The sequence below is a fragment of the Triticum dicoccoides genome, chromosome 1A (assembly GCF_002162155.2).
Source record: "Triticum dicoccoides isolate Atlit2015 ecotype Zavitan chromosome 1A, WEW_v2.0, whole genome shotgun sequence".
Taxonomy (NCBI): Eukaryota; Viridiplantae; Streptophyta; class Magnoliopsida; order Poales; family Poaceae; genus Triticum; species Triticum dicoccoides.
In genome coordinates, this window is record NC_041380.1 from 5,358,475 (window position 1) to 5,382,956 (window position 24,482).

Sequence of the window (24,482 nt, forward strand, 5' to 3'; positions counted from 1 at the left end):
GCTTGGTGTTCGGCATGCCTTGCTAGAGGCCGCTACCAACCGTGCAGTTCGGAGGTGATCCGAACTGCGACCAAGCCGACTTGAACCTAAGGGGTTGCGCGCTTAAGGGAAGGAACCTACGAGGTTGGATCCGAGGACACTGGTCGGATGTGATCCGAACTGTATTCGGATTGTGGCCGAGTAGACTTATGGGCTTTAGGGTACGTGCGAGGCCCAAGTGTTGAGCCTGCGACGGATGCCTATATATAGTGGAGGTGCCGCACACTCATGCGGTTGATCGTTTCGGCGCTGTCACTAGGGTTTGCATGTGTTGCGAATAGACACCTCCACTTGTCGCCGGTTGTGTGATCGGACCTAGCAGTCCGTCGCACGACGTTCCTCCTGCACGCGCGGATACCATTAGAGGCGGTGCACTTGCGCCGCTCCGGCTAACCTGTACGTGGGAACCGACCACCGGCTGTACGAGGGGGATCGGATGAGGAGGAGACGATCCACGCGGACGCGTTGCCCCAACTCTTCTTCCGCTGCACGGCACTGCGTGTCTAGTGGTAACGAACTGTGATCCATCTTCCGTAGCATGTTCTTGGTTGTTCTGCGCGTAGGAGTTTTAATTTGCAGTCGACGCACCCTACCATAGACCCCAACACCCACGAGGCCCGGCAGGCCCGTGGCCTCACGAACCGGGACCAATGCCCCCATGGGTCCCGGTTCTGGACTGAACCGGGACTAATGGGCTGACCCGGCCTGAACCAAAGCCCTCTTTTCTACTAGTGTCGGGTGCTACGCTGGCCAGATGCAGTGGCGGACTTAGGAATGAGCCAAGGCCCAGGCGAACTGGGCCAAGGCCCAGACAACTCTGTTGGCTGTAGCAAATTACTGTAGCTACAGTACACAAATATATGAAGGACATGGGCCTCACGCCCCAGGCCGCCCCCCTTCTGCCTGGGGCCTAAATCCGCCCATGGCCAGATGTGTAGCGCATGTTAGTAAGACGCTGCACAGTGCAGTATGACGCCTAACTGTCAGGCACTACATAAAAGGGTTAGCTGGGTGAAATAGTTTTAAAAGCAGTTCAGTTTGTGAATTAGTTTCGCCTTGAGGTCAGATTTATCGTTTTTGCCCTTATTTTTCGAGCGACCTAAGAAAGAAAGCGTGGAAAGGAGCTTGCACATAATAAGACTTTGAGGATCTAGAAAATTTCCATACACTTGGTCAACTCTTGGACAGAATCTTTACAACGTGTGTGTTGTGCGTGTGTGTGTGGCAAAAGCCTTGGACGTGAAGGAAGAGGAAACCGTGTGGACCTGTGGAGTAGGAGTAGGACCTACCGGGGAGGGAACTTTAACCGAAACGCCACGGAGATTTCCAGGAACCACAGACAGAACCCTCCTCTGCTCTCGCGATTCCCCTCCCGATTTCATCCCCAATCCTGCACGCGACGGCGGCAATTCGACCCTCGCAAGCGGTCCAGTCCAGTCGGAGCATCCCCATCATCAACCTCGAGAGAGAGGCGGTTCGATCCTACCTGGTCTCGCGCGCGGAGGAGGCGGAGGAGCGATGAAGAAGATCTTCGGCGCCAAGAAGAGCCAGGACCCGCCGCCGTCCATCCAGGACGCCACCGACCGGGTACGCATCCGCCCGCGCATCTTCTCTTCGATTCCTCGATTTTCAGCTAGCTAGCTAGGGTTGGATTCGACCCCCTTCTCATGGAATCCATGGCCGGGCAGATATACAAGCGGGGGGACACGGTGGACGAGAAGATCAAGAAGCTGGACGCGGAGCTGGCGCGCTACAAGGACCAGATCAAGAAGACCAGGCCCGGCCCCGCCCAGGAGGCCGTCAAGGCGCGCGCCATGAGGATCCTCAAGCAGCGCAAGATGTATGTACAAACCCCAACCCAACCCCACTATTAATCTGTTATTTCTTCTAGTCGACCACAGTAGGTGATAACAGTGAATGCTAGCTGCTATACTGAACTAATGGGGACATGCAATTTCCTGGATAGACGGCCATTAGAGACCGACCCCCTTCTGGCCTCGGCACGCCCGAGATGGCAAGCTGCATTGAGAGAAAAAACAATTTCAGGATGTTTTCTTACCTAACAGGACACACCTAAAACACATACCAGACTAGTAGTTGTATAAAGCAAATTTAGTATGTCTCACATTCTCTTATATTGATAGTCCATAGCTTCTTCTGCTCCGCATCCAAGGGCTCCATAAACAATCATCATCTGCTGCTAAATAACGCTGATTTTAAAGGGAATCTCCAAGATGCTCTATTATGTCAATTGCACAGGCAGTTGTGGGGATATCAGCATTTGTCATGTTTGTTCTCCTGGGCCAGGGGCAGCTAAAAAGGAATATTGCATTAACAATGAGGCTGCACTACCAAATGCTTGTCTAAAATGTCAACTAAAATACATGGTTAGCCAGACCTACTACTCTCTTGTGGTCGTCCATGGGCAGTACCAATGTTGTTGACAAGTCACCTTCTGAAAGGCTAGCTGAGAAGGCATAGCTGAATCTATTTGACGTGCTTCCGTACACCTTTAGATTTTCTTCCCTTCTTTACAAATTACAACACATCATCTTTGTGCAGTTTCAGAATTTCCTCCTAGGTAGGTTGTGTCTTTATAGAAACTGCTGATCCGAAAAGCTAGCAAGTTCTTAACATGGACAAGATAGAAGTGGAATGCTATTGGTTCTCCAGGATTACCCTGTAGCATTTAATCATTCTTCTTGCGGCAGGAGCCTATATCAGTCTAGTGCTCTAATCTTCATACTCCATATGCTTACCTACAGGTATGAAGGTCAGCGTGACATGCTGTACAACCAAACTTATAATCTTGACCAAGTTGCTTTCGCATCAGAGGGAATCAAAGATGCTCAACAGACTGTATGTTGCCTTAATTTCCTGTCAAGTTCATGATAGATTCTTATTATGGCACCCAAACTTATGTTGAATTGTTTTTCATTTAACAGATGACTGCAATGAAAGCTGCCAATAAAGAGCTGAAAGGGATGATGAAGACTGTCAGGATTGAAGATATAGATGTATGCAGCATAACTGTTCATATTTTCAAGATCTTTAGCTTATTTTCTTTGAGTTACATCTGAATCCATACCTGCTGTTATAATCCGCAGAGCATGCAAGACGAGATGATGGATCTTATGGATGTGAGCAATGAAATACAAGAAACTCTTGGTAGAAGCTACAATGTCCCAGATGACATCGACGAGGAGGAACTTATGGGCGGTATGGCTCTTATGTAGTTGGCTCTTCTTGAATATTTCAAATGTTTACTGAGTCAACTAATTTTCCTCACAGCGGTTACCAGCTGGGAACCACTCTTCTGTGCAAAGTTTTGTAGTTGAATTTGATTCAGTACACTCTCCATTTTATATTGGTCTTAGGTTTCATCTGAAACCTTTTTTTGGCCCTTTTTTTGCATGACTGGTTTTGTGTCATGCATTTGTTAATTTACAGGCAAGACGGTTCTCTATTTGCTCTTCTCATTTTGTATGTTGGAAAATGCAGAGCTTGATGCTTTGGAAGCCGATATGGACTTTGAGTCGAATTCAGTCCCATCATACCTCCAACCAGACAAGGAGACTGATCTTGATTCTGAGCTTAACCTACCTGCTGCACCAAGTGGTCATGCAGCAGTCCCGGCGAACCGGCAGCAGGTATGTCAATTGCAAGACTGACTAGTTCAGTTTCTGTTCACATTGATTCTCATGCTGATATCCCTAGGAAGAAATAGATGGTTCATGTCATTTCCCATGTAATCACAGTGTTTCCTTTATCTTGTGACATGATCTAATTTGACAGGCTAGATGCTTGAGATCATTATGAATGTAGTGCTGAACTCATAACTCTTGTATTTCATGATGCATGCATATGTTGTTGGTATGAACAATTTGAGCTCATAATAGCTTGATCTTAATAGTAAAAGAAACACACAGAAGGATAACATGCAAACTGTTTTCATGCCAAACATGTGGTATATGATGGATTTCATGATGAACTTTGAAGTCTCCGTTGAACATCTCAGACGGCACATACTTTAATTTGCTTGATTACCCCTGATTGCAATGTGAACACTTGTCAACCAGTAGACTAATTTGCTCTGCTTACTTTTGTCTGTTGGCAGGAGGATGAACTGGGACTGCCTACCGTGCCGCACGCATCAATTCGTACCTGAATGAAAGTAACAAAAAAGCTATGGTGTAGATTTTGATCTCGTTGTAAATGGTCGGCACGTTGTTTATGCATGGACAAATTCATTGTATCTTGCATCATATACCACTGCAATTTGTTGAACGATGGAATGTCTCTTTCCCTTTGTGCTGGAACAATAGTGTGTGATAAAGGGAGTGTTCTCTATACGGTTGTACATCCTGTTGTTAGTATGTCTCTGCTGAGTTGAATTGGTATCTGATTCTCTGATAATGAAATTATGGGACATTGCTAGCCCACGTGTTGTCTGTCACAGCTTTTCCTATCATCTCATCTTTGTTAAGTTTGTATTAGGCATCAAGAGAAAGAAGGTCGTATCTTTGTTCCATGAAATTCTCATTACCAGTGCTTGAAATTAAGTGTAGTAGTAAATTATCTATTGCTCCATCCTAAGAACAAGGACCACATATGCTCCATCATGAGGACAAGGACTACGTATGCGTGCCCTACAACCCTCCGTAAGCCCTTTTACTTAGTACTGGTGTACTTTTGTTGTTTTATGCACCTATATCCGTGTGTTCACATTCATTTGGTCTGTTCGAACGCTTGATCATTGTGATCGTTCCTGCTTGGTCCAAGGTATTTTATTTTGATACCCAGACAACAATAAGCGAGATGACATGATAACGTGTCAGTTTTGGATTCCAGTTTTTCACCTTCAGGTTCATGGGGGCAATAATAAGGAAAAATGACTACATACTCCTGCCCTACAACCCTCTGTAAGTGCTTTTACTTGGTATATTGCGGTACTTGCTCTTTTTTTATGCACCTATCTCCAATGTGCTTACATTCATTTCGTTCCGTTTATGCATTGTGATTGTTCCTGCGTGGTCCGAGATATTTGATCTTGATTCCCATATGAAATAAATAAAGCAGGACAACATGTTACTGTGCCAGTTTTGGATTTCATTTTTTTCAATCTTTATTAGGTTATGCGAGCAATAGTAGATAAAAAGAGACAAATATTAGGACACATTTAAGTACCCTGCAGACAACAGCCGAAAGAAAGTGTCACATGTGGATACTACAGTCTTTAACAAATATAAGCAACCCGCAAACCAAATTATATTTATGCATTGTAAAAATCAGCAAGCAAAAGAAATATCAAGAACATAGGACAAGACACACATTTTTACGTGGGAAACCCTTGCAGGAAAAACCACGGGCACACAATGGTGATCTTTGTTGTATCAGGAGAGTCTACAAATACATAGACTTACAATGAGTCTTCAACTCATCCTGTGTGGCATGGCAAGTCATATGGCAAGAGGTATATATAGGTGGTGTATGAGTGATGTATAAGTAAACAAAATTAGAAATCTGAATTGGCCTCTGCTTCGGTAGACTCTGGTTTCTCACTAGGATTCAGACCTTATGTCAACATGCATCCCTTGCTGTAATGTAAGTGCGCTGAAAGGCACGGCAGTTGAACTAGAAGATGGCTGGATGAGTGTTTGGTATGCCTCCCGCATGGTTGGCCTTGCTTGGGGAGAAGATTCCAAACATGATAAGGCCAGCTTGATGACCAGAGCTAAGCTATTCTCTTCAGTTGATATTGGTGGTGTTGGCCGTTGGTCCAGAATATCTTTCACCATCATTGACTGTTCGCCGTTAGAAAGACTACCATCTAATAAATCCCTTGGATGCTTGCCCATCACTAGCTCTAACACAACCACCCCAAAGCTATAAACATCACATTTCTCTGTCGCAACAGATGTGTATGATAGTTCTGCACAGAAGCGTCAATAATATTAGAATTAGGAATAAATGGATAGAGACGAATGCTTCTGACGTGAGAAGGAAGGTTATGCTGGTACATACCAGGAGCGATGTAGCCATACGTTCCTGCTAGTGCACTCCAGTTTGATGAATCGGGCTTAAGAATCCTTGCCGTGCCGAAATCCGAGACAAAAGCCTTAAAGGATGTATCAAGTAAAATGTTGTTGCTTGTGATATCTCGATGGATTATAGGTGGACTGCATTCGTGGTGCAAATAAGATATTGCTTGAGCCACATCTGTTGCAAGAGCAATTCTCTTGTTCCAATCTAATTCCTTTGCTAGCTCTTGATTTTCCAATATTCTGTGGAGGTTTCCCTGTTGAATGTAGTCATAGACGAGAAATTTATACACTGGATGGGAGCAGAATCCATACATTCTGACAATGCTTCGTTGTCGGATCTGTGTTAAGATTTCCATTTCACTACGAAATCTTCTTTCATCATCCAACTCTTCTTCGGTCTGATGAAGCTTCTTCACAGCAACCAACTGCCCATCTTGGAGTTGTGCCTTGTAGACTTTGCCGTATCCTCCGGTTCCAATGTTGTACTTATCATCAAAGTCTTCTGTTGCCCTTACAATATCGTCAAATACTAGTCTTCCGTCAAAATTCCAAACAGAGAATAGGTCCCTTGCTTCAGAGGTAACACTTTCTTGTGGATTTCTCTTCTTACGAGTAAGTATTATTATGACAACAATTGCAGCAACAATGACGAAACCCATCACAAGAACAATTGGCAAAAGCAAACCAAGTATCTTCCCCTTTTTGTGAGCAGCTACTGGGGTTGAATAACAAGGTGGCAGACCAGAGAAGTTACCACACAGACCTTTATTGGGAAGAAACCAACTCGCTGAAGCATTTTGGAGTAGCCGTGCTGAAGGGACCGGTCCATCCAAGTCGTTGTAGGACACATCAAGCATTGAAAGGCTCACCATGCTTGCAAAGGAGGATGGAATGCTGCCACTGAACTGATTATGTGATAAATTCAGAAGTTGTAGCATCAGCAACTTCCCAAGTTGCTGCGGTAACACACCACTGAGGTTATTTTTGCTCACATCTAACTTGATCTGCAGGCCTGCTAAATTTCCAATCTCACTGGGCAAACTCCCATTGAAGTTGTTGTTGTTGATCTTCAAGGACTGTATTCTTATGCAGGCCCCTAGTTCCTCAGGTATTGATCCACTTAACATGTTCCCAGATATATCAAGGTATCCTAGACTGCTCAGCTTTTCTATCTGTGTAGGTATGGGCCCGGATAATTGGTTGAATGATAAGTTTAGTATATATAGATGAGTTAAACTGCAGATTTCTGGTGGAATCTCACCACTGAGATGATTAGAGTCAAGTCTTAGTTTTTCTAGGTTGGACAATTTAGAAAGGATTGTAGGTATGGGACCCGTGATCATATTTTGTGCTAGATGTAGTGCCACTAATTGAGTAGATGCACCTAGATTGGATGATATCAGCCCAGAGAGTCTATTCGATGCCAAATTCATCACTGTGAGTTGTGGATAAACACCAAAATGCTGAGATATATCTCCTGTCAGTTGGTTTGACTCAAGGTCAATTTCAACTAAACTTGAACATGTCTTTAAACTACTTGGAATGGGGCCATTGAACATATTATACGCGACATTGAGAGTTTGAAGTCCGGCACCTGAACATATATTTGCGGGTAAAGGTCCTGAAAGTGAGTTGTTAGCTAGCTCAAGCACAACAATGTTTATGAGATATCCAAATTCTTGAGGAAGATCACCTGATAAATTGTTATTGAAGATTCGCATTTCTTGGATGTTGTGCAACTTCCCAAAAGTTTTAGGTATTGATCCTGATATTTGGTTCTCATTCAAGTATAAATATGCGAGGTTCATCAGATTGCCAATCTCTTCAGGGATGGAGCCGGTTATCTGATTTCCATAGAGGGATAGTGCTACTAGCTTGGTAATATTTCCTAGGCTCCCAGGAATAGTGCCAGATATTTGGTTGTCGAACAACTCTAAATTCTGGAGATTCAGTAAGTAGCCCAATTCTGAAGGTATTGGGCCTGTGATTTTATTTGTATTGAGAGAAATTACATTGAGCATAGTGATGTTGCCTAGTTCAGGGGGTATTGAGCCTATGATTTGATTTTGGTAGAGCATAAGTTGGTTTAGCATCTTAAGATTTCCTATTTCTGGGGGTATTGGACCTGTGATCTGATTTTCATAGAGAACAAGTAGGTTTAGCTTAGCGAGTTTGCCTAGTTCTGGGGGTATTGAACCTGTGATTTGATTTTCAAAGAGAAAAAGTTGGTTCATCTTAGTGAGATTGGTTATGGAGATTGGAATTGGACCTGACAAATCATTTGAATTAAGCGCAAGACCATGCAAATGGACTAGCCTGCCTAGTTCTTGGGGTATAGGCCCTGAAAGTTGATTACCAAACAGGTACAAATCATTTAGTTGGGTCAGATTTCCAAGGGTTTTTGGTATCATGCCGCTTAAGCTGCTGTTGCTTAGCTGCAGACCTTGTAGGTTGACAAGCATTCCAATCTCCTCAGGAATGGGACCTGATACCATGGTTTGGTGAATGGCAAGAATATTTAACATTGTGAGGTTGCCCAGAGATGCAGGAATATGTCCTGTGAGTCTATTAGATGAGAGCTCAAGCACCCTGAGACTTTGCAGGCCACCAATCTCACTAGGAATTTTCCCTTTGAGCTGGTTGAAGCTAAGGTCAAGTGCTGAAAGTGCTGACAGGGAGGTGATACTAGTGGGTAGTGCACCATGGAGACTGTTGTTTTGAAGGTTGATATATGCGAGGAATGGAAGAGCCGAGAAGTTGAGCTCACCAAGCTGTCCGCGGATGCCAGCGTCTGGCAGGGAGATATTGGTCACCACCCAGGGCATACGACGGCCATGGCGAACAGCCGTGCACATGATGCCCGTCCAGTTGCATGGGCTGGTGTTTTCTTGCCAAGAGCTCATGCGCAGCGGTGGGTTTGCAAGTGTAGCTTTCCAGTGGAGGAGGGCCATGCGTTGAGACCTCAGTGAGATCCCTCCATGGCGCGCTGCATGCGCTTCTTGCAAGAGAAGAAGGCACAGCACCAGCATTAGGCAGAGGTACAACAATGGTGTTGAGGAAGATGGCATTTTGCTTCCTAGTGTTTGCGTGTTGTGTATTGGTTGGAGGATGTGATTCCGTGGACACCATTGATGAGTATTTAAGGAGTGTGTTGTCCATTTATGAGGTCTTCGGTCAATCAACACACAGCAATAATTGAGTGGAAGCTGCTGCTGGATGATATTCTTCAGTATGTGCCACCATCTCTGCCCCATTTTTCCTTCTTTTGGCAGCTACTGTTGGACTGCCTGTTTCTCTTTGTCAGCGTCACCATCTCTTACTCTATTTTGTTTCCTCGTGCCTGTGGAAAGATGACACAGTAACTACTCCTTGAAAGCAATTGAAAAGCAGGGATGGAAGGGTACCTATGGCGTACGCGTACACATATCTTTCCGAATTCTTCTCCATCTACAACTTATGCACTGGAGTTAACATTGCGGCAGAGTTTTATCTCATGGTAGCTCCTCTGATTGATTTGATAGCATCTCTTGTTTATTTTATGATGTAAATTGTAGCTGCTTCAATTATGTCTTAAGCTATTCTCTTAAATGTTTCCCTCCTTGTTTTTCAGCTGGTACACAAAACAAAAGATTAGCTCAAGTGGTGGGGGGATGCAACTAACCGTAGGAAAATTCCATGCTGGATTTCTATTTTTCCTGAAAAGCGGATCTCTATTGATGGTAGTAATAAAGTTTCTTGGGTTGAATTTTGGTCAATACCTATCCTGGACCCCAAGTATTTTTGGAAGTCCCGTGTCGGAGGGAATACGAGGCAGTGGCTGCAACTTGTTGAATCCAAGTGGCTGCTGAAGAAAAGTTCAACTTGTGGAATACAACCAAGCAAAAATTTGGAGCACACTGACCGAAGAAAAGCTCCAACCTCAAGTGGATTTGATTTGGTAATATTCTACTTCTTCGAGCACTTTCTGTACGTCTTCCCATGTATGAGTTGATTGCCCAGCACTTTGTAAATACAAGTAACCAAAAAGTGTGCAAATGATTAGTATTGCTCCCATACTTTGGTAGCTCCAATTGGCGCCTGTGTTTATGTGTACATGTAAATTAGACTGGTTGCAAGAACTTGATTTTTTCCCCTTCCTGATCCCGGTTGAACAATGAAATGTCTCTTTACTACTATTGTTTTGGAATAATAGCGAGTGATAGAGGGAGCTGCTCCCGATACGGTTGTACGTCCTGTTTTTAGCATGTCTGGTTCCACTAGCTTCCTGTAGCTCATTAACTTCTTGCTTCCTCTCTTTCAACCTCTCTTTGCCAGTGTTTGTTTTGTACTAGTAAATATTCCACAATCAGGGCGTGCATGAGCTAATAATGTAAAAATAAATAAATATTTCTCCCTTTTTTAACAAGGGAAAGGCGCATATTTCATTTTAGCTCAAGTACTTATCAAGTAGTACAACACAAAGTACAAAGTACATGAGCTAATAAAGTATCCAGCAAAGTTGGCATCTTGATGAGCTACAAATACAAGGCAAATGTTGTTCCTACGAGCTGAACTGATGCAACGAACTGTCTTGCTACTAAAATAAAAGATCTACAATTCCAGGATCTTTGTACTAGACTGATGAACCAAGCAAACACATGAATCTCGATAACTCATCCCTCAAATGGTGTCTTAATTTTTGCTATTTTCATACACTCACCATATATACTATTGATAGCTAAACCCCCTCAAAAAGGTAAGAACAAAATGTTGTCTAGTTCTGGATGTCCAAAGCAAGGCCATGATGTGGCTACCTACTTGTAATTAGCACACAACTATGTTATAGGCCTTCAGTAGTTTCAGTTGTTCCTCAACTTAAGGTCATTTCTTAATCTAAACATCCACAATTATGCTACTAGTACTAGCACTATTCTTTTGAGGCCGGTTTCGAAACGACTACAGAGAGTAGAGAATTACGTCGGTTGATATTAATACACAAGTGGTGCCTACTATTAAAGTTTCATTCACCAAATGCCGTCCAAAGATCATCATTAGACTGTCAAAAAGGAAAATCATTGCAGTAAAGGTCAAGGCAACAAAAAGTTCAGAGAGGTGAATCTCGTCGGATGATGCACAGTCAAAAACTTAATAATGACTTCAGCAGCAAATTCATACTGACAAACCAAGTTTCTTCTTCAGGGCATCTGAACATTTGCTGGAGTCGTGAACTGACTTGGCAACACCCTGCGCAGCTTGCTGAGAGACCTCACCACAATACTCAATGACTAAAGACTAACTTATGTGCACGTCCCAGTTCAGTCACTCCTACATCAGTCACCTTATGACACGCCCGAAGTGTGAGATTACTCAAGCTGAGTTGAGTTTTGATGAAATTTTTAGGTTGAATTGGTATCAACTTCTCTTATCAGTAAATACAGATGACAGACTGGAGAAAGCAAGCACTGAATTCCCAAGGCTGGTGATTTGGCTGAAGGAAGACTACTCTGCTTGTGCTTTACAGGAAGTGCACACACACTACAGACTAAGCATATGCATTCAGTTCCACTAAAAAACTCAGAAAACTTACTAAGCATATGCATTCAGATCCACTAAAAATCTCAGAAAACTTAGTAAGTATAAACCGTAAACATTTATAGATCGAAGCTCTCAGAAAACTTGGACTTTTCTCATTTAGGATTTTCCCCTCATACACGCTCAAACCCGTGACCATGCGTAGGGTAAGTTCCGGCCCCCAAAAACATCGTCTAGCTGAGGTGGATGCGGGCAAACCAAACACCCTAAATTTCTCTTATATTCGGTCTTCTGGACGAGCTCCTCGGTCAGGCCAACACAGAAGTTGAACACTCTCAGCTAATTACAAATAGAAACAAACTAGTAAATATTCCACAATCAGGGCGTGCAGGAGCTAATGTAGAAGAAAAATAATGTATTCACCCTTTCTTTTAACAAGGGAAAGGTGCATGTTTCATTTTAGCTCAAATATAAAGTACAACACAAATTACTTAGCCAGCAAAGCAAAGTTGGCATCTTGATGAGCTACAAATACAAGGCAAATGCTGTTTCTATGAGCTGAACTGATGCAACGAAGCTGTCCTGTTACTAAAATAAAATTATTCAGAAATCTGAAAGGCTCAAAACAGAGATGAATCTTTGTACCAATCAAACACATGATAGGTGAAAGAGACGCGACCCCTCAAAAAGGTAAAAACAAAATGTGCAGAGCAAAGACACAATGTGAGTACCTGAGATGTAATTTGTCGCTCAAGTTTCACTTGTTCCTCAACTTCAGGCCATTTTAGAATCTAAACATCTACAATTATGCTACTGGTAACTAGCACTATACTTTTGAGAAGCAATCAAAGACATCCTCCGGTAGAGTTGATATCAACAAAACAAGCATGCCGCCTTTGTACGTGTCCATCGAAACTTGGACATAATATTATTACTACAACGATACATACCAAAATTGCCACGCGAACATAGCAGGCAGAGATATATGTCTTCAAAATCACTTGCACAATAAAAAAGGGTCCATGACATTTGCTTAAATAATACAAATAAGTAGCACCAAACTGTCATATAGTGCCTCCACAGCAAAAACAGAGAATCTTGGGGCCTAACTTATGTCGGTTTCAAAACGGTTACAGAGAGTAGAAATTAAGCAACCAGAATTATGGTTGATAGTAATACACTAGTGGTGCCTATTACAGTATTAGAGTTTCATTCACGAGATGCCATCCAAAGGTCATCATTAGACTGTCATACAGAAAAATTATACAGTAACGGTAGAAGGCAATAGAAAGTCCACACAAGTGAATCTAGGTCGGATGATGCACACAACCTTGTCCAATGATGCACACTGAACAACTTAATGTCTTCAGCAGCAAATTTGTACTGAAAATTTTGGAGACCACTTCATCAATAGCCGCCAAGACCAATTCTCTTCCTAAGGACATCTGAATATTTGCTGGAGTAGTGAACTGACTTGGCGACACCCTGCGCAGCTTGCAGAGAGACCTCACCACAACACTCAATGACCAAAGACTCTAACTTATGTGCACTTCTCAGTTCAGCCACTTCAACATCAGTAATGTAATGACACAACTGAAGTGTGAGATTACTCAAGCCTGGGGTGTGCGCAATGAAGCGCATCCCAGCATCAGTTACCGCATGACACAATATAAGCTGAAGTGTCTCCAGATGTGGTGAGGATGAGAGGCCCTTCATCCCCTCATCATCAAAGAAGTTGGCGGTATTTAGCACAAGAACACGAATCGGGCAGGACTGAATGAGCACCAGAAAACCCTGCTGTGTGAATCCTATTTCTGATGGCCAGTCAGGGGAACATCCTCTAAAGTTGAGGTCCACCATCTGAAGCATACGACAGTTTAGGGCTAGAGCGTAAAGGCTGTTATCAGTAAATGACGTCCTGGTTTCACAATAGCCGACATCACTAGAGTAGGGCTGCAGGTTGAGCCAAAGTGAGATGCTTTTAAGGTTGCTGCAGCTCCGAGATGATGCAATCATGTCATTGTCATTTAGGGCACAAACATACTCAAGGCAAAGCTTCTCCAATGCATTACATTTCCCTAGGACAACACAAAGTTCTACTTCTGGCCAAGTTTTAATATGCGCCAACCTTAAATCCTTCAAACTCTCACAGCAGAAATCGTATATATCCGTGCTGTGAGCATCGTACGAGGAGTCATAGACCACATCTTCCGTAAGACATTCATATTTTCCTCTTTTGCTCTCAAACTCAAACTTCTGGAGCTTCACCATCCTGAACCAAACTTTAGGAAGTCATGATGATTGATTCCTTGGCAATTCTTCACTACAAGCTCTTCCAATGATCCATCCCTACCAAGGTATTCCAGCCACTCTACACTGTCGATTTTCTTGCAATCAATAAGGTGGAGAGCAGATAGACTTGTGCAACCAACTGCAATTGAGAAAAGCCCAATCGAAGTTATTTGTGGTATCGAGTTCAGCTTGAGAGACACCAATTTCTTGCAATTCGCTAAGCAATCAAGCCCAGAGTCATCGATGTGTGAGCAGAAGCTTAATGTGAGATCAATCAGCAAGGAATAGTGAGATCAAAACACAAGAAGGCCTTTGTTATCGAGCTGATTTCCATGTCCAGGTATCCAACCAGAGTAATCGATTTCCACTTTCCGCAGATTTGGGAACCGGGCGCACAATGATGTCAGTGCTTTTTTAGCAGTGCAAAGACCGGAACCTGTTGGATTATGGATGGGCTTAGGCCCATATAAGACACTAATCCCTGGTTAATCTCTAAGGCCCATGCATGTGTACGTCAAGTGGTGGGAAGTGTGGGAAGTTTAGTACCATACTGCTACAGTAAGAAGAGTGAGACCTCTTTATAAGGGCTGCTCTACCACTTGCTATTGTGAGCTTGGGAATAGGAGTTGTACACGCGCGCTCCTCCTCCTCCTCCACCACCTGCCTCGTCTCGTCACGACGCGCGCGCGCGCCCGATCCGTCCCCAATTTCGTCCGCCTCTGCTTCCACTATTTCCCCTGCATCGACACAATGGCCGACGCCGCCGCCTCCAAGAAGAAGGCCTCGGTGTGCTGCTGCCGCCACCGCGTTGGCCTGGCCAACCGGAGGGTATGATCTGTTCATCCCTCGTTTACTCGTACTTATGCTAGCCGTATATGTGCCGCTCATAGATGATTCGATTCTATGTTCTATACGTGCTAGTATGCTTAGGTATCGCTATGAGATGCATACCTTTTATGCCATGCTTACTGTTTATTCGTGGATAAGTCTAATCGAAAAAGTGCTAATATTTCCAACAATCCAAAAACCTTATTTTAGGCACTTTTCGATTCAAGGCTTTGCTGCTACTCTGAAACCGGAAAAGTTTACCGAAACGCATTTTAAGCGTTGGCAGACTAGGACCACCTTGTGGCTCACAGCGATGGACGTGTTCTGGGTTGGTGGTGTGTCCCTCACAGAAACGATTGCTCCTGAACAGGAGAAGGCGTTTAGGGAGGCAACCATAATCTTTCTGGGAGAAGTTCTAAGTGTGATTGGAGACAAGTTGGTTGATGCCTATATTCATATGGGTGTTGCCAAAAACTTGTGGGATGCGCTCGAAGTCAAATTCGGCGCAACTGATGCTGGCAGTGAGCTGTATGCCATGGAGCAGTTCCATGACTACAGGATGGTTGATAACCGTTCTGTATTGGACCAGGCTCATGAGTTACAGTGCATTGCTAAGGAGGTGGAGCTCCTGAAGTGTGAGTTACCGGACAAGTTTGTCGCGGGTTGCATTATTGCAAAACTCCCTCCTAGTTGGAGAAACTTTGCTACTTCTCTCAAGCACTTGAGACGTGAATTCTCTGTTGAGGATGTCGTTGGTCATCTCAGTGTTGAGCAGAACTCGAGAGCAAAGGACTCACACGTGAAAGGGGCAGAGGGTTCTTCTAGCGCCAATGTGGTGCAGAAGAACTTCCACAAGTTCAAGGGAAAGGACTCTATCGAGCAGAATACTACCTTTAAGGAGAAGGATAAGAAGAAAGAAAAAAAGAGAGATGGCTGCTTTACTTGTGGTTCAGACGAACATTGGGCAAACAAGTGCCCAAACAAGTATAAGAAGCCAACACAGGACTCCAAGTCTGTGAATGTCACTCTGAGCAACAATGATGCGACATCTGGGTATGGTAATCTGTTTACCATACTTTCAGTCTGTCAGTCCACCGATTGGTGGATTGACACTGGGGCCAATATTCATGTGTGTGCTGATGTGTCTTTGTTTTCTTCCTACCAGGTCGCACGAGATTGTTCCGTCCTGATGGGGAATGGCTCGCATGCTTCTGTTCATGGTGTTGGCACGGTAGATCTGAAGTTTACTTCAGGAAAGATCGTGCAACTGAAGAACGTGCAGCATGTCCCCACCGTAAAGAAGAATCTCGTTAGTGGCTCCCTTCTATCTAAAGAAGGGTTTAAGTTAGTATTTGAGTCTAACAAAGTAGTCGTATCTCGGTATGGACTATTTGTTGGAAAAGGATATGATTGTGGTGGTTTGTTCCGCCTTTTCCCGGAGGATTTCTGTAATAAAGTCGTGAACCAAATTCATTCTAATATGAACGAATCTGGGGTTTGGAATTCACGTCTTTGTCACATAAAGTTCGGTTGTATGACGCGGCTAGCTAAAATGGATTTAATCCCGAGTCTCACTTTAGCCAAAGGCTCTAAGTGCCATGCATGTGTGCAAGCTAAGCAACCTCGTAAGCCTCACAAGCCTGTGAAGGAGAGACACCTGGCACTATTAGAGCTCATACATTCAGATCTCTGTGAGATGAATGGTGTGTTGACTAAAGGTGGAAAGAAATACTTCATGACTCTGATCGATGATTCCACTAGATTCTGCTATGTGTATTTGTTAAATACTAAGGATGAGGCTCTACACTACTTTAACGTCTATAAGGCTGAAGTTGAGAACCAACTTGAGAAGAAAATAAAACGAGTCCGGTCTGATCGTTGTGGAGAGTACTTTTCTAATGAGTTTGATTTATTCTATGCGGAACATGGCATTATTCATGAGAGGACGCCTCCCTACTCACCCCAGTCAAACGGGGTTGCCGAACGGAAAAACCATACTCTAACTGATTTGGTTAACACCATGTTAGATACATCGGGTTTATCCAAGGCATGGTGGGGGGAGGCTGTATTGACATCTTGTCATGTCCTAAATAAAGTTCCCACAAAGGATAATGAGACTACTCTCTATGAGCAATGGGAAAAGAAAAGAACTACACTCTCTTACTTGCGCACTTGGGGCTGTTTGGCGAAAGTCAACATGCCAATAATCAAAAGGCGCAAGTTGGGACCAAAGACCGTGGACTGTGTTATTCTTGGCTATGCCAAGCATAGCGTTGGCTATAGATTCCTAGTGGTGAAATCTGAGGTACCTGACCAGAAGGTCGGTACAATTATAGAGTCTAGGGATGCTACATTCTTTGAAGATATTTTCCCCACAAGAGATATGCAAAGCGTTTCTAGACTGGAAACTGATGAGACTCCTGAACTTGCTATTCCGATAGAATACTATGAACATAAAAGTGATGAGAGTTCCACGGAGGATGACGAGGAAGTTCCTGTTAGGAGCACAGGACAGAGGACTGCAAAGTCCTTTGGTGATGATTTCCTCGTGTACCTCGTGGATGATGATACTCCCAGTACCATTTTAGAAGCTTATGCATCTCCGGATGCTGACTACTGGAAGGATGCGGTCCGTAGTGAGATGGATTCCATCTTGGCTAATGGGACATGGGAAATCACTGATCGTCCCTATGGTTGTCAACCATTAGGATGTAAGTGGGTGTTCAAGAAGAAGCTTAGGCCCGATGGTACTGTTGAGAAGTACAAGGCTAGGCTTGTGGCCAAGGGTTATACCCAGAAAGAAGAAGAGGATTTCTTTGACACTTATTCACCTGTGGCTAGACTGACAACCATTCGAGTGTTACTCGCTTTGGCTGCCTCGCATGGTCTTCTTGTTCATCAGATGGACGTTAAGACGGCTTTCCTTAACAGAGAGCTAGACGAGGAAATTTACATGCAACAGCCGGATGGCTTTGTAGTAAATGGTCAGAAAAGAAAGGTGTGTAAGCTAGTAAAATCTTTGTATGGCCTGAAACAAGCGCCTAAGCAATGGCATGAGAAGTTCAATACTACTCTGACATCTGCTGGCTTTGTTGTGAACGAAGCTGACAAATGTGTATACTATCGCTATGGTGGGGGCGAAGGAGTTATACTATGTCTATATGTCGATGACATACTGATATTTGGGACCCACCTCAAGCTCATTGAGGAGGTCAAGTCTTTTCTATCTCACAACTTTGAGATGAAAGACCTGGGTGTGGCTGATGTTATCCTGAACATCAAGCTACTGAGAAATTATGAGGGTGGAATTACACTTTTGCAATCCCACTATGTTGAGAAGATTTTGAGCCGTTTTGGATATTCGGACTGCAAACCTTCTGCAACACCATATGATCCTAGCGTGCGGATTCGAAAGTTCGAAGGCACGGCTGTAGATCAATTGAGATATTCTCAAGTGGTTGGTTCACTGATGTACCTAGCATGTGCTACTCGTCCTGACATCTCATTTGTTGTGTGCAAACTGAGCCGGTTTGTTTCCAATCTGGGAGATGTGCATTGGCATGCTGTTGAGCGAGTGATGCGTTATTTGCAAGGTACCGCGAACTATGGAATTCACTATTCTGGGTACCCGATGGTACTTGAGGGGTATAGTGATTCGAATTGGATATCTGATGCTGATGAGATGAAAGCCACAAGTGGACATGTCTTCACACTTGGTGGTGGTGTTGTTTCCTCGAAGTCTTGCAAGCAGACAATCTTAACCAGATCGACTATGGAAGCAGAACTCACAACATTATACACATCATGTGTCGAAGCAGAATGGCTTCAAGAGCTTTTGATGGATTTGCCGGTGGTTGATAAACCAGTGTCGGCTGTCCTTATGAACTGTGACAATCAAACAATGATTGGCAAGGCTAAGAGTTCAAAGTACAACATGAAATCCACAAAGCACATAAGAAGAAGATTGAAATCTGTCAGAAAATCAAGAAACTCCGGAGTAATAGCGTTGGATTACATCCAGACGGCTAAGAATCTGGCAGACCCTTTTACGAAAGGGCTATCACGGATTGTGATAGAAAATGCATCGAGGGAGATGGGTATGAGACCCACGTAAGTTGCCATGGGGATAACCCAACCTATGTGATCGGAGATCCCGTGAATTAGGACCTGGGAAAACAATCCAGCGGTCAACTGAGGAGAGTATCCTTAATAAACCCACTCTGTTGGAGATGCAGTAATACTCTCAATTCTGTAAGGCAGGCTGACTTTTGTCTTAATGTGTTCCAAAGCTTATGTAAGCAAGATGCTAACCTACAGAGCATTCTTTGAAGGAACACACCTATGTGAGTCCGACTGCTGGTCATAGTCTATGAGATTGGGTAATCTCTAGTAAGCTCATGAGAAGGTACGGAGTATGACTAATAGGCTCCACCCGTGGGGTTTAGCCTTCGGCAGCCATGTATCAGCTGGCAATAGGCGAAACTTCTGCACGCCAAACTAACAATTCAAGGCATAGTCCATTGTTCAGTTGTGAAGAAGTCTCCTGTTGTTCTAGGTGGAAGTTCAACTTAACAGTCTCCACTGAAAATTTTGGTATATCAAACATTGTTTGGAACAGTTGACAAACTTATGTGCCTCGAGATCTGGTGGGGGATTGTTGGATTATGGATGGGCCTAGGCCCATATAACACACTAATCCCTGGTTAATCTCTAAGGCCCATGCATGCGTACGTCAAGTGATGGGAAGTGTGGGAAGTTTAGTTCCATACTGCTACAGTAAGAAGAATGAGACCTCTTTATAAGGGCTGCTCTACCACTTGCTATTGGGAGCTTGGGAATAGGAGTTGTACACGCGCGCTCCTCCTCCTCCGCCGCCCGCCTCGCCTCGTCACGACGCGCTCCGCGGGTTGCGGGAATGAGCCGAGCCGAAGCTTATTTTTGCCGCTCAGGAATGGTTAATTAATTGTTAATTACTTAACGAGTCGCTTACATAAGCGCCACTGTCCAAGACGTTGGACCATGGGCTGTTCGCAGACTCGGTCGTGGGCCTGGCTCAGGCCCATCTACCTGACGGCCTATATAAGAAGGCACTGGCCAGTGGAGTGAACCCTAACTCAGTTCACTCACTCCCTCTCGTACAGCCCTAGCCGTCAGCTAGTGTTCCTCTCTCTGTGCTGCTTCTGGCGATCTCATCCCGATGACCGCGTGCACGGTTGGTCGTGAGAGCAGGTGCCTCCGGAACCCTGTCGTTCGAGATCCTGCCCGGGAGAACGGCAATAAGATTTTTGGGGAGCGTCTCGACGCGACTGCTCCCGATCCGTCCCCAACTTCGTCCGCCTCTGCTTCCACTACTTTCCCTGCATCGACACCATGGCCGACGACGCCGCCTCCAAGAAGAAGGCCACGGACGACGCCGAGGCTGCTGCTGCCACTGCCGCGTTGGCCTGGCCAACCGGAGGGTATGATCTGTTCATCCCTCGTTTACTCGTACTTATGCTAGCCGTATATGTGCTGCTCATAGATGGTTCGATTCTATGTTCTATACGTGCTAGTATGGTTAGGTATCGCTATGAGATGCATACCTTTTATGCCATGCTTACTGTTTACTCGTGGATAAGTCTAATCGGAAAAGTGCTAATATTTCCAACAGAACCAACACGGATAGCATCCCTCTGATTCCGCTGTATCTTGTAGAGCTGCTTTGACACAAGGGAAAGAGAATTGAGATCACTTGTCCTGGTGATCCTCTTGAGAATCTCAGTCAGCAGAGCCTCCGGTAGGTCCTCCATCGAACACTTCAGCTGTACGAATCATCAGGAAATATATATCAAGGTTCAGAAAAACAACCGAAAAAGCTGGACTCAAACTTCTATGATATGATATCAGAATAATGCATGCATGTGAAGATAGATGGAGATCACAATGGCAGACAGACACTCATTACGAAGAATTCCAACTATTGATGAACTTTGAGCACTTTCTGCTCTATCTGTCCAAAACTTAATTAGGAAGAAACAATGACGCTCCAGGCAGGCCACATCATTAAATTAAACTAGCTACTACCATGATTAAGTAGAAAAGCCTGAATAATGAGCTACAATTGAAGCAAGCAATTCTGCAAGAAGAATTACTACTAATTGCAGAATCTGAACATGAAAACCAGAGAATTTATGCAAATTAGTATGTACTTGCAGGTCTTGGTTGGGCAAGAAAGAAACTAGGGAAATCAATAATTTTGCCACAGCAGGATGAGTTCACAGGGCCAATTTTTTTTCTTTTTGTATTGTTTGGATTACTGAGTTCACAGGGCCAATCTAATACCTGTTCAACTAGAAATACTACTCCCTCCGTCCTGAAATTATTGTCGCAGTGACATTTTTATAGAAAACCCCTTGCCAAACTCCCGACGCAACCCGCGCTCCTCGTCGTCTCCAATCGACAAAACGTCGCTCCCCGACACAGGCGCATGGACATTCAGTTTGAAATGACCGAAATTTCTGTCTGGCAAGTGAACTTTAGTAGTCTGAATTCAGTTAGCATTCTAATCCAAAACATCTAATGAGTGAACTGTTTTGTGATGTCCCTGTTTTGCACACACCCGAGAATGATTTTAATTTTTCTGGAGATGTTGAACCGCAGCAGTGTGGAGTAGTAGTATTTTCTGCAACCCTAGCCAAAAAGCTTACTTTCTACTACTACCTAGGAGAATGGCTTTCCAACATTATATAATAACTAAGCTTATGGATGGATGATACTACCGGATTGGTTTCCCCTATCAATCAAGAACAAGAAAGTGAATCAGAAAAGAAAAGAAAAAGCGTCTACATGTCGAATCGGGGAGGGAGGGGTCTCTCAGGAGAGGAGAGGAGAATCGAAAAACGGCCGGCCGGGAGACCGTAGCCGCCGCCGCCGCTCGGCCTCGCTCGGAGATGGCGGAGGAGGAAGAGAGCAGAGCAGAGTGTAAACCCTAGAACTAGCCTCGCTCGTCTCTGTAATTTCCAGCGGAGGGAGCGGAGGAAGATGTGGGCCTCACTCACATGGGCTTTCCACACCCGGAATGGGCTGCGGGCCGACGAGAGGTATTTTTCGGCCTTCTACACATTTTTATTCTTGATAAACACAGAAATTTAAAAGTAAGAAAAGTATATAGAATGTTTTTTTTGTGAGGGAAGTATATAGAATGTTCATAGAATCATTTCAGTAAATGAGCAAAATTTTAAGGCATTGTAAAATATGCCCATGTCCACAAGAACAATTTTTCATCTAGTACGTATTAAAATGTCTAGCAGCTTTTTTTAAAGTTCATGTGTGCAAAAAGAAATGTGCATGTGCAACGAAAGATGTTTGCATATCAAAATAAAATAAATGTTTGTCTTAATGAAAAAGTGGGCACGCATATTTTCATAAGTCTTCCTGTATGTAAAAATAAATGCGCATGTACGTCAGTAGGAATTAACTCATATTCCGGAAGGATTCTTACATGTGAAGAAAATATTCATATATGTTTTGAAAAAACACATAAGCACAACTGTGCTTTACCATGAAGTGCAACTATGCTTTTCACTCAAGAAGCACACATGTGCTTCATGCAAGAAGGAAAATATGCTTCACGTGGAAAGCACACACTCCTCCCATACGTACTGATTAAGGGAAAGGGTTCAGAAGCGCTTGAATAAGGGGGATCAGGATCCGAGAGCTTACTAAGAAATAATGCCGGTGGTTGTCTTCGACGGCATAGCAAATCCAGATGGTGGGGAGGGGTGGGGTGGCAGCTCTGCGTGCGGTATGTTGGCCTTGAGGGACAATGTAGGCAGAGAAATAATGCCGGTGCCGTGGCGGATGTGCACCGCCGCTGGCCACTGGTAGGCGTAGGAATCAGATCCGTCGATGCAAGCAAGCTGCAGCCATGGCTGTGGCTGCTCCGTGGGGAAGGTGCTCGAGGCTGTGCGTGGTCGGCCATTGACAAAATATAAAGAGAATATACCCCACCTGTCATAAGTTGCCTCGGCCCCACAAGTCAGGATCTTACCGCGTCAGCATTGTGGGGAGAGAGTGGCATTACCCCACCTGCCAGGGTATCAAGCGGCCCCACATGTCATAAGTTGCGTCGCTCCCACATGCCAGGATTCTACTGCGTCACCACTATGGTGAGAGAGAGTGGAGCGACCCCACCTGTCAGGATATTACGTGACCCCACTAGTCATAAGTTGCCTCAACCCCTACCGCGACACCAACTGTGGTGAGAGAGAGAGAGAGAGAGAGTAGAGCGACCCCACTAGTCAGGAGGTAACGATCAAAGACTTTGACCGGATGGAAATGCTCCGCTGGGGCTTTTTGTGAGCACCTGGTGGAGTAGGGAGGGCAAAAGTGAGCAACGTTAGTTGCCAGGGGAAAAACTGAGCAAAACGAACCAACCAAGGGCATAGAAATAGAAAACCCTTTTATTTAACAAATGACTACAATGAAAGTAGCCAATAAAGAGATGATAGGGATGAGGAAGACTGTGAGGATTGAAAGATATAGATGTATGCAGTATCTTACTATTTATCAGACATGTAGAGCTTCACATTATAGTATTCTCAGTTCGTTTTGCTTATCTTTCCGGTCTACTTTTGTTTTAGTTGCATCAAAATTGCTAGGTGATTTTCAAGTACACAAAGCATGCAAGACAAGATGGTGTATCTTAGAGAAAAAGTCCACGTTATAACTTATAACCCTCAACTTGCTACTTGGTTTATCTGGTTATTTGATGAGTCATGTTTGGTTATCTGTCTTAGAATCATATTGGGCAAAAAACATAAAGTTACTTTTGGAAAGAAAGTTTCTAGAACAATCTTTACAATAATAGTGTAATCCATCATAACGACGCACGCAAGCTTACGAACTTAATTCCACTCAAGCTATGTCCATATGGATAAGCCTAACATCATGTAGAGCTTCACAAACTAAATTTCAAAAAGGGACAAAATTTAGATAAATGTTTGCAGTGTAAAGTGAAGAAGATGAGTCATTGGTCGTTATCCAACATTCTTTATAACCAGATGATATGTGCAACAAAAAGCAACTATCATGAAAATCCAAAATCTCGCTAGTAAGTAGTGCCACCAAACACACCATATCAAATGATTAGTTGGATAAGCATTGGTGCACTTTTTCAAAAAGCAGATGCAAAGATGAAAAGAAACCATGCCATGACAACTATAAATATACATACACCATCAAGGCCACCTTCCATCATCCAAACTTCACGCACCTAGACCACAAACATCAAAGACAAGCAAGCAGTAGTAAATAGAAATCCAACATGAAGACCCTCCTCATCTTTGTCCTCCTTGGCATGGTGATGAACATCGCAACTGCCGCTAGGCAGCTAAACCCTAGCAACAAAGAGTTACAGTCACCCCAACAATCATTTTTCCATCAACAACAACCATTTCCAACACAACAATCATATTCGCAGCAGCCATATCCACAACAACCATATCCACCACAACAACCATATTCATTGCAACAACCATTTCCCACAATCCAACAACAATTCTCTCAGCAACCACAACAACCATTTCCCCAGCCCCAACAACCGATCCCCCTACAACCACAACAACCATTTCCCCAGCAACCCCAACAACCACAACAACCTTTTCCACAGCCCCAACAACCATTTCCCTGGCAACCACAACAACCATTCCCTCTACAATCACAACAACCATTTCCCCAGCCGCAACTACCATTCCCCCAACAACCAGAACAAATAATTTCCCAGCAATC

At 44.0% G+C, this 24,482-nt stretch overlaps 2 protein-coding genes and 1 pseudogene across 2 annotated transcripts; 1 reads left to right on the plus strand and 2 right to left on the minus strand.

The window, feature by feature from the left end:
• The first annotated feature begins 1,356 nt into the window (after positions 1 to 1,356).
• On the plus strand, positions 1,357 to 4,490 carry LOC119357717 (vacuolar protein sorting-associated protein 60.1-like). The gene is made up of 7 exons (XM_037624576.1): positions 1,357 to 1,626; positions 1,728 to 1,879; positions 2,805 to 2,898; positions 2,985 to 3,056; positions 3,147 to 3,258; positions 3,541 to 3,689; positions 4,157 to 4,490. Exons 1-7 carry the CDS (start codon positions 1,558 to 1,560, stop codon positions 4,205 to 4,207), a joined length of 699 nt encoding a protein of 232 aa, XP_037480473.1. The 5' UTR covers positions 1,357 to 1,557; the 3' UTR covers positions 4,208 to 4,490.
• An 867-nt stretch (positions 4,491 to 5,357) lies between these two features.
• LOC119357706 (probable leucine-rich repeat receptor-like protein kinase At1g35710) lies at positions 5,358 to 9,427 on the minus strand. The gene is made up of 2 exons (XM_037624570.1): positions 6,064 to 9,427; positions 5,358 to 5,971 (listed from the first exon to the last, which is right to left on the minus strand). The coding sequence occupies exons 1-2, from the start codon at positions 9,335 to 9,337 to the stop codon at positions 5,601 to 5,603; spliced, it is 3,645 nt and encodes a 1,214-aa protein (XP_037480467.1). The 5' UTR covers positions 9,338 to 9,427; the 3' UTR covers positions 5,358 to 5,600.
• A 1,762-nt stretch (positions 9,428 to 11,189) lies between these two features.
• Positions 11,190 to 20,503, minus strand: LOC119362413 (annotated as a pseudogene).
• Positions 20,504 to 24,482: the final 3,979 nt, after the last annotated feature.

Bases quoted from the DNA above. Each gene is read 5' to 3' on its own strand.
- LOC119357706 (XM_037624570.1), bottom strand. From the start codon at position 9,337: ATGGGGCAGAGATGGTGGCACATACTGAAGAATATCATCCAGCAGCAG. The intron at 5,972-6,063 runs GTATGTACCAGC...GCTTCTGTGCAG, and splicing joins GTATGGCTACATCGCTCCTG to AACTATCATACACATCTGTT.
- LOC119357717 (XM_037624576.1), top strand. From the start codon at position 1,558: ATGAAGAAGATCTTCGGCGCCAAGAAGAGCCAGGACCCGCCGCCGTCC. The intron at 1,880-2,804 runs GTATGTACAAAC...GCTTACCTACAG, and splicing joins ATCCTCAAGCAGCGCAAGAT to GTATGAAGGTCAGCGTGACA. The intron at 3,690-4,156 runs GTATGTCAATTG...GTCTGTTGGCAG, and splicing joins TCCCGGCGAACCGGCAGCAG to GAGGATGAACTGGGACTGCC.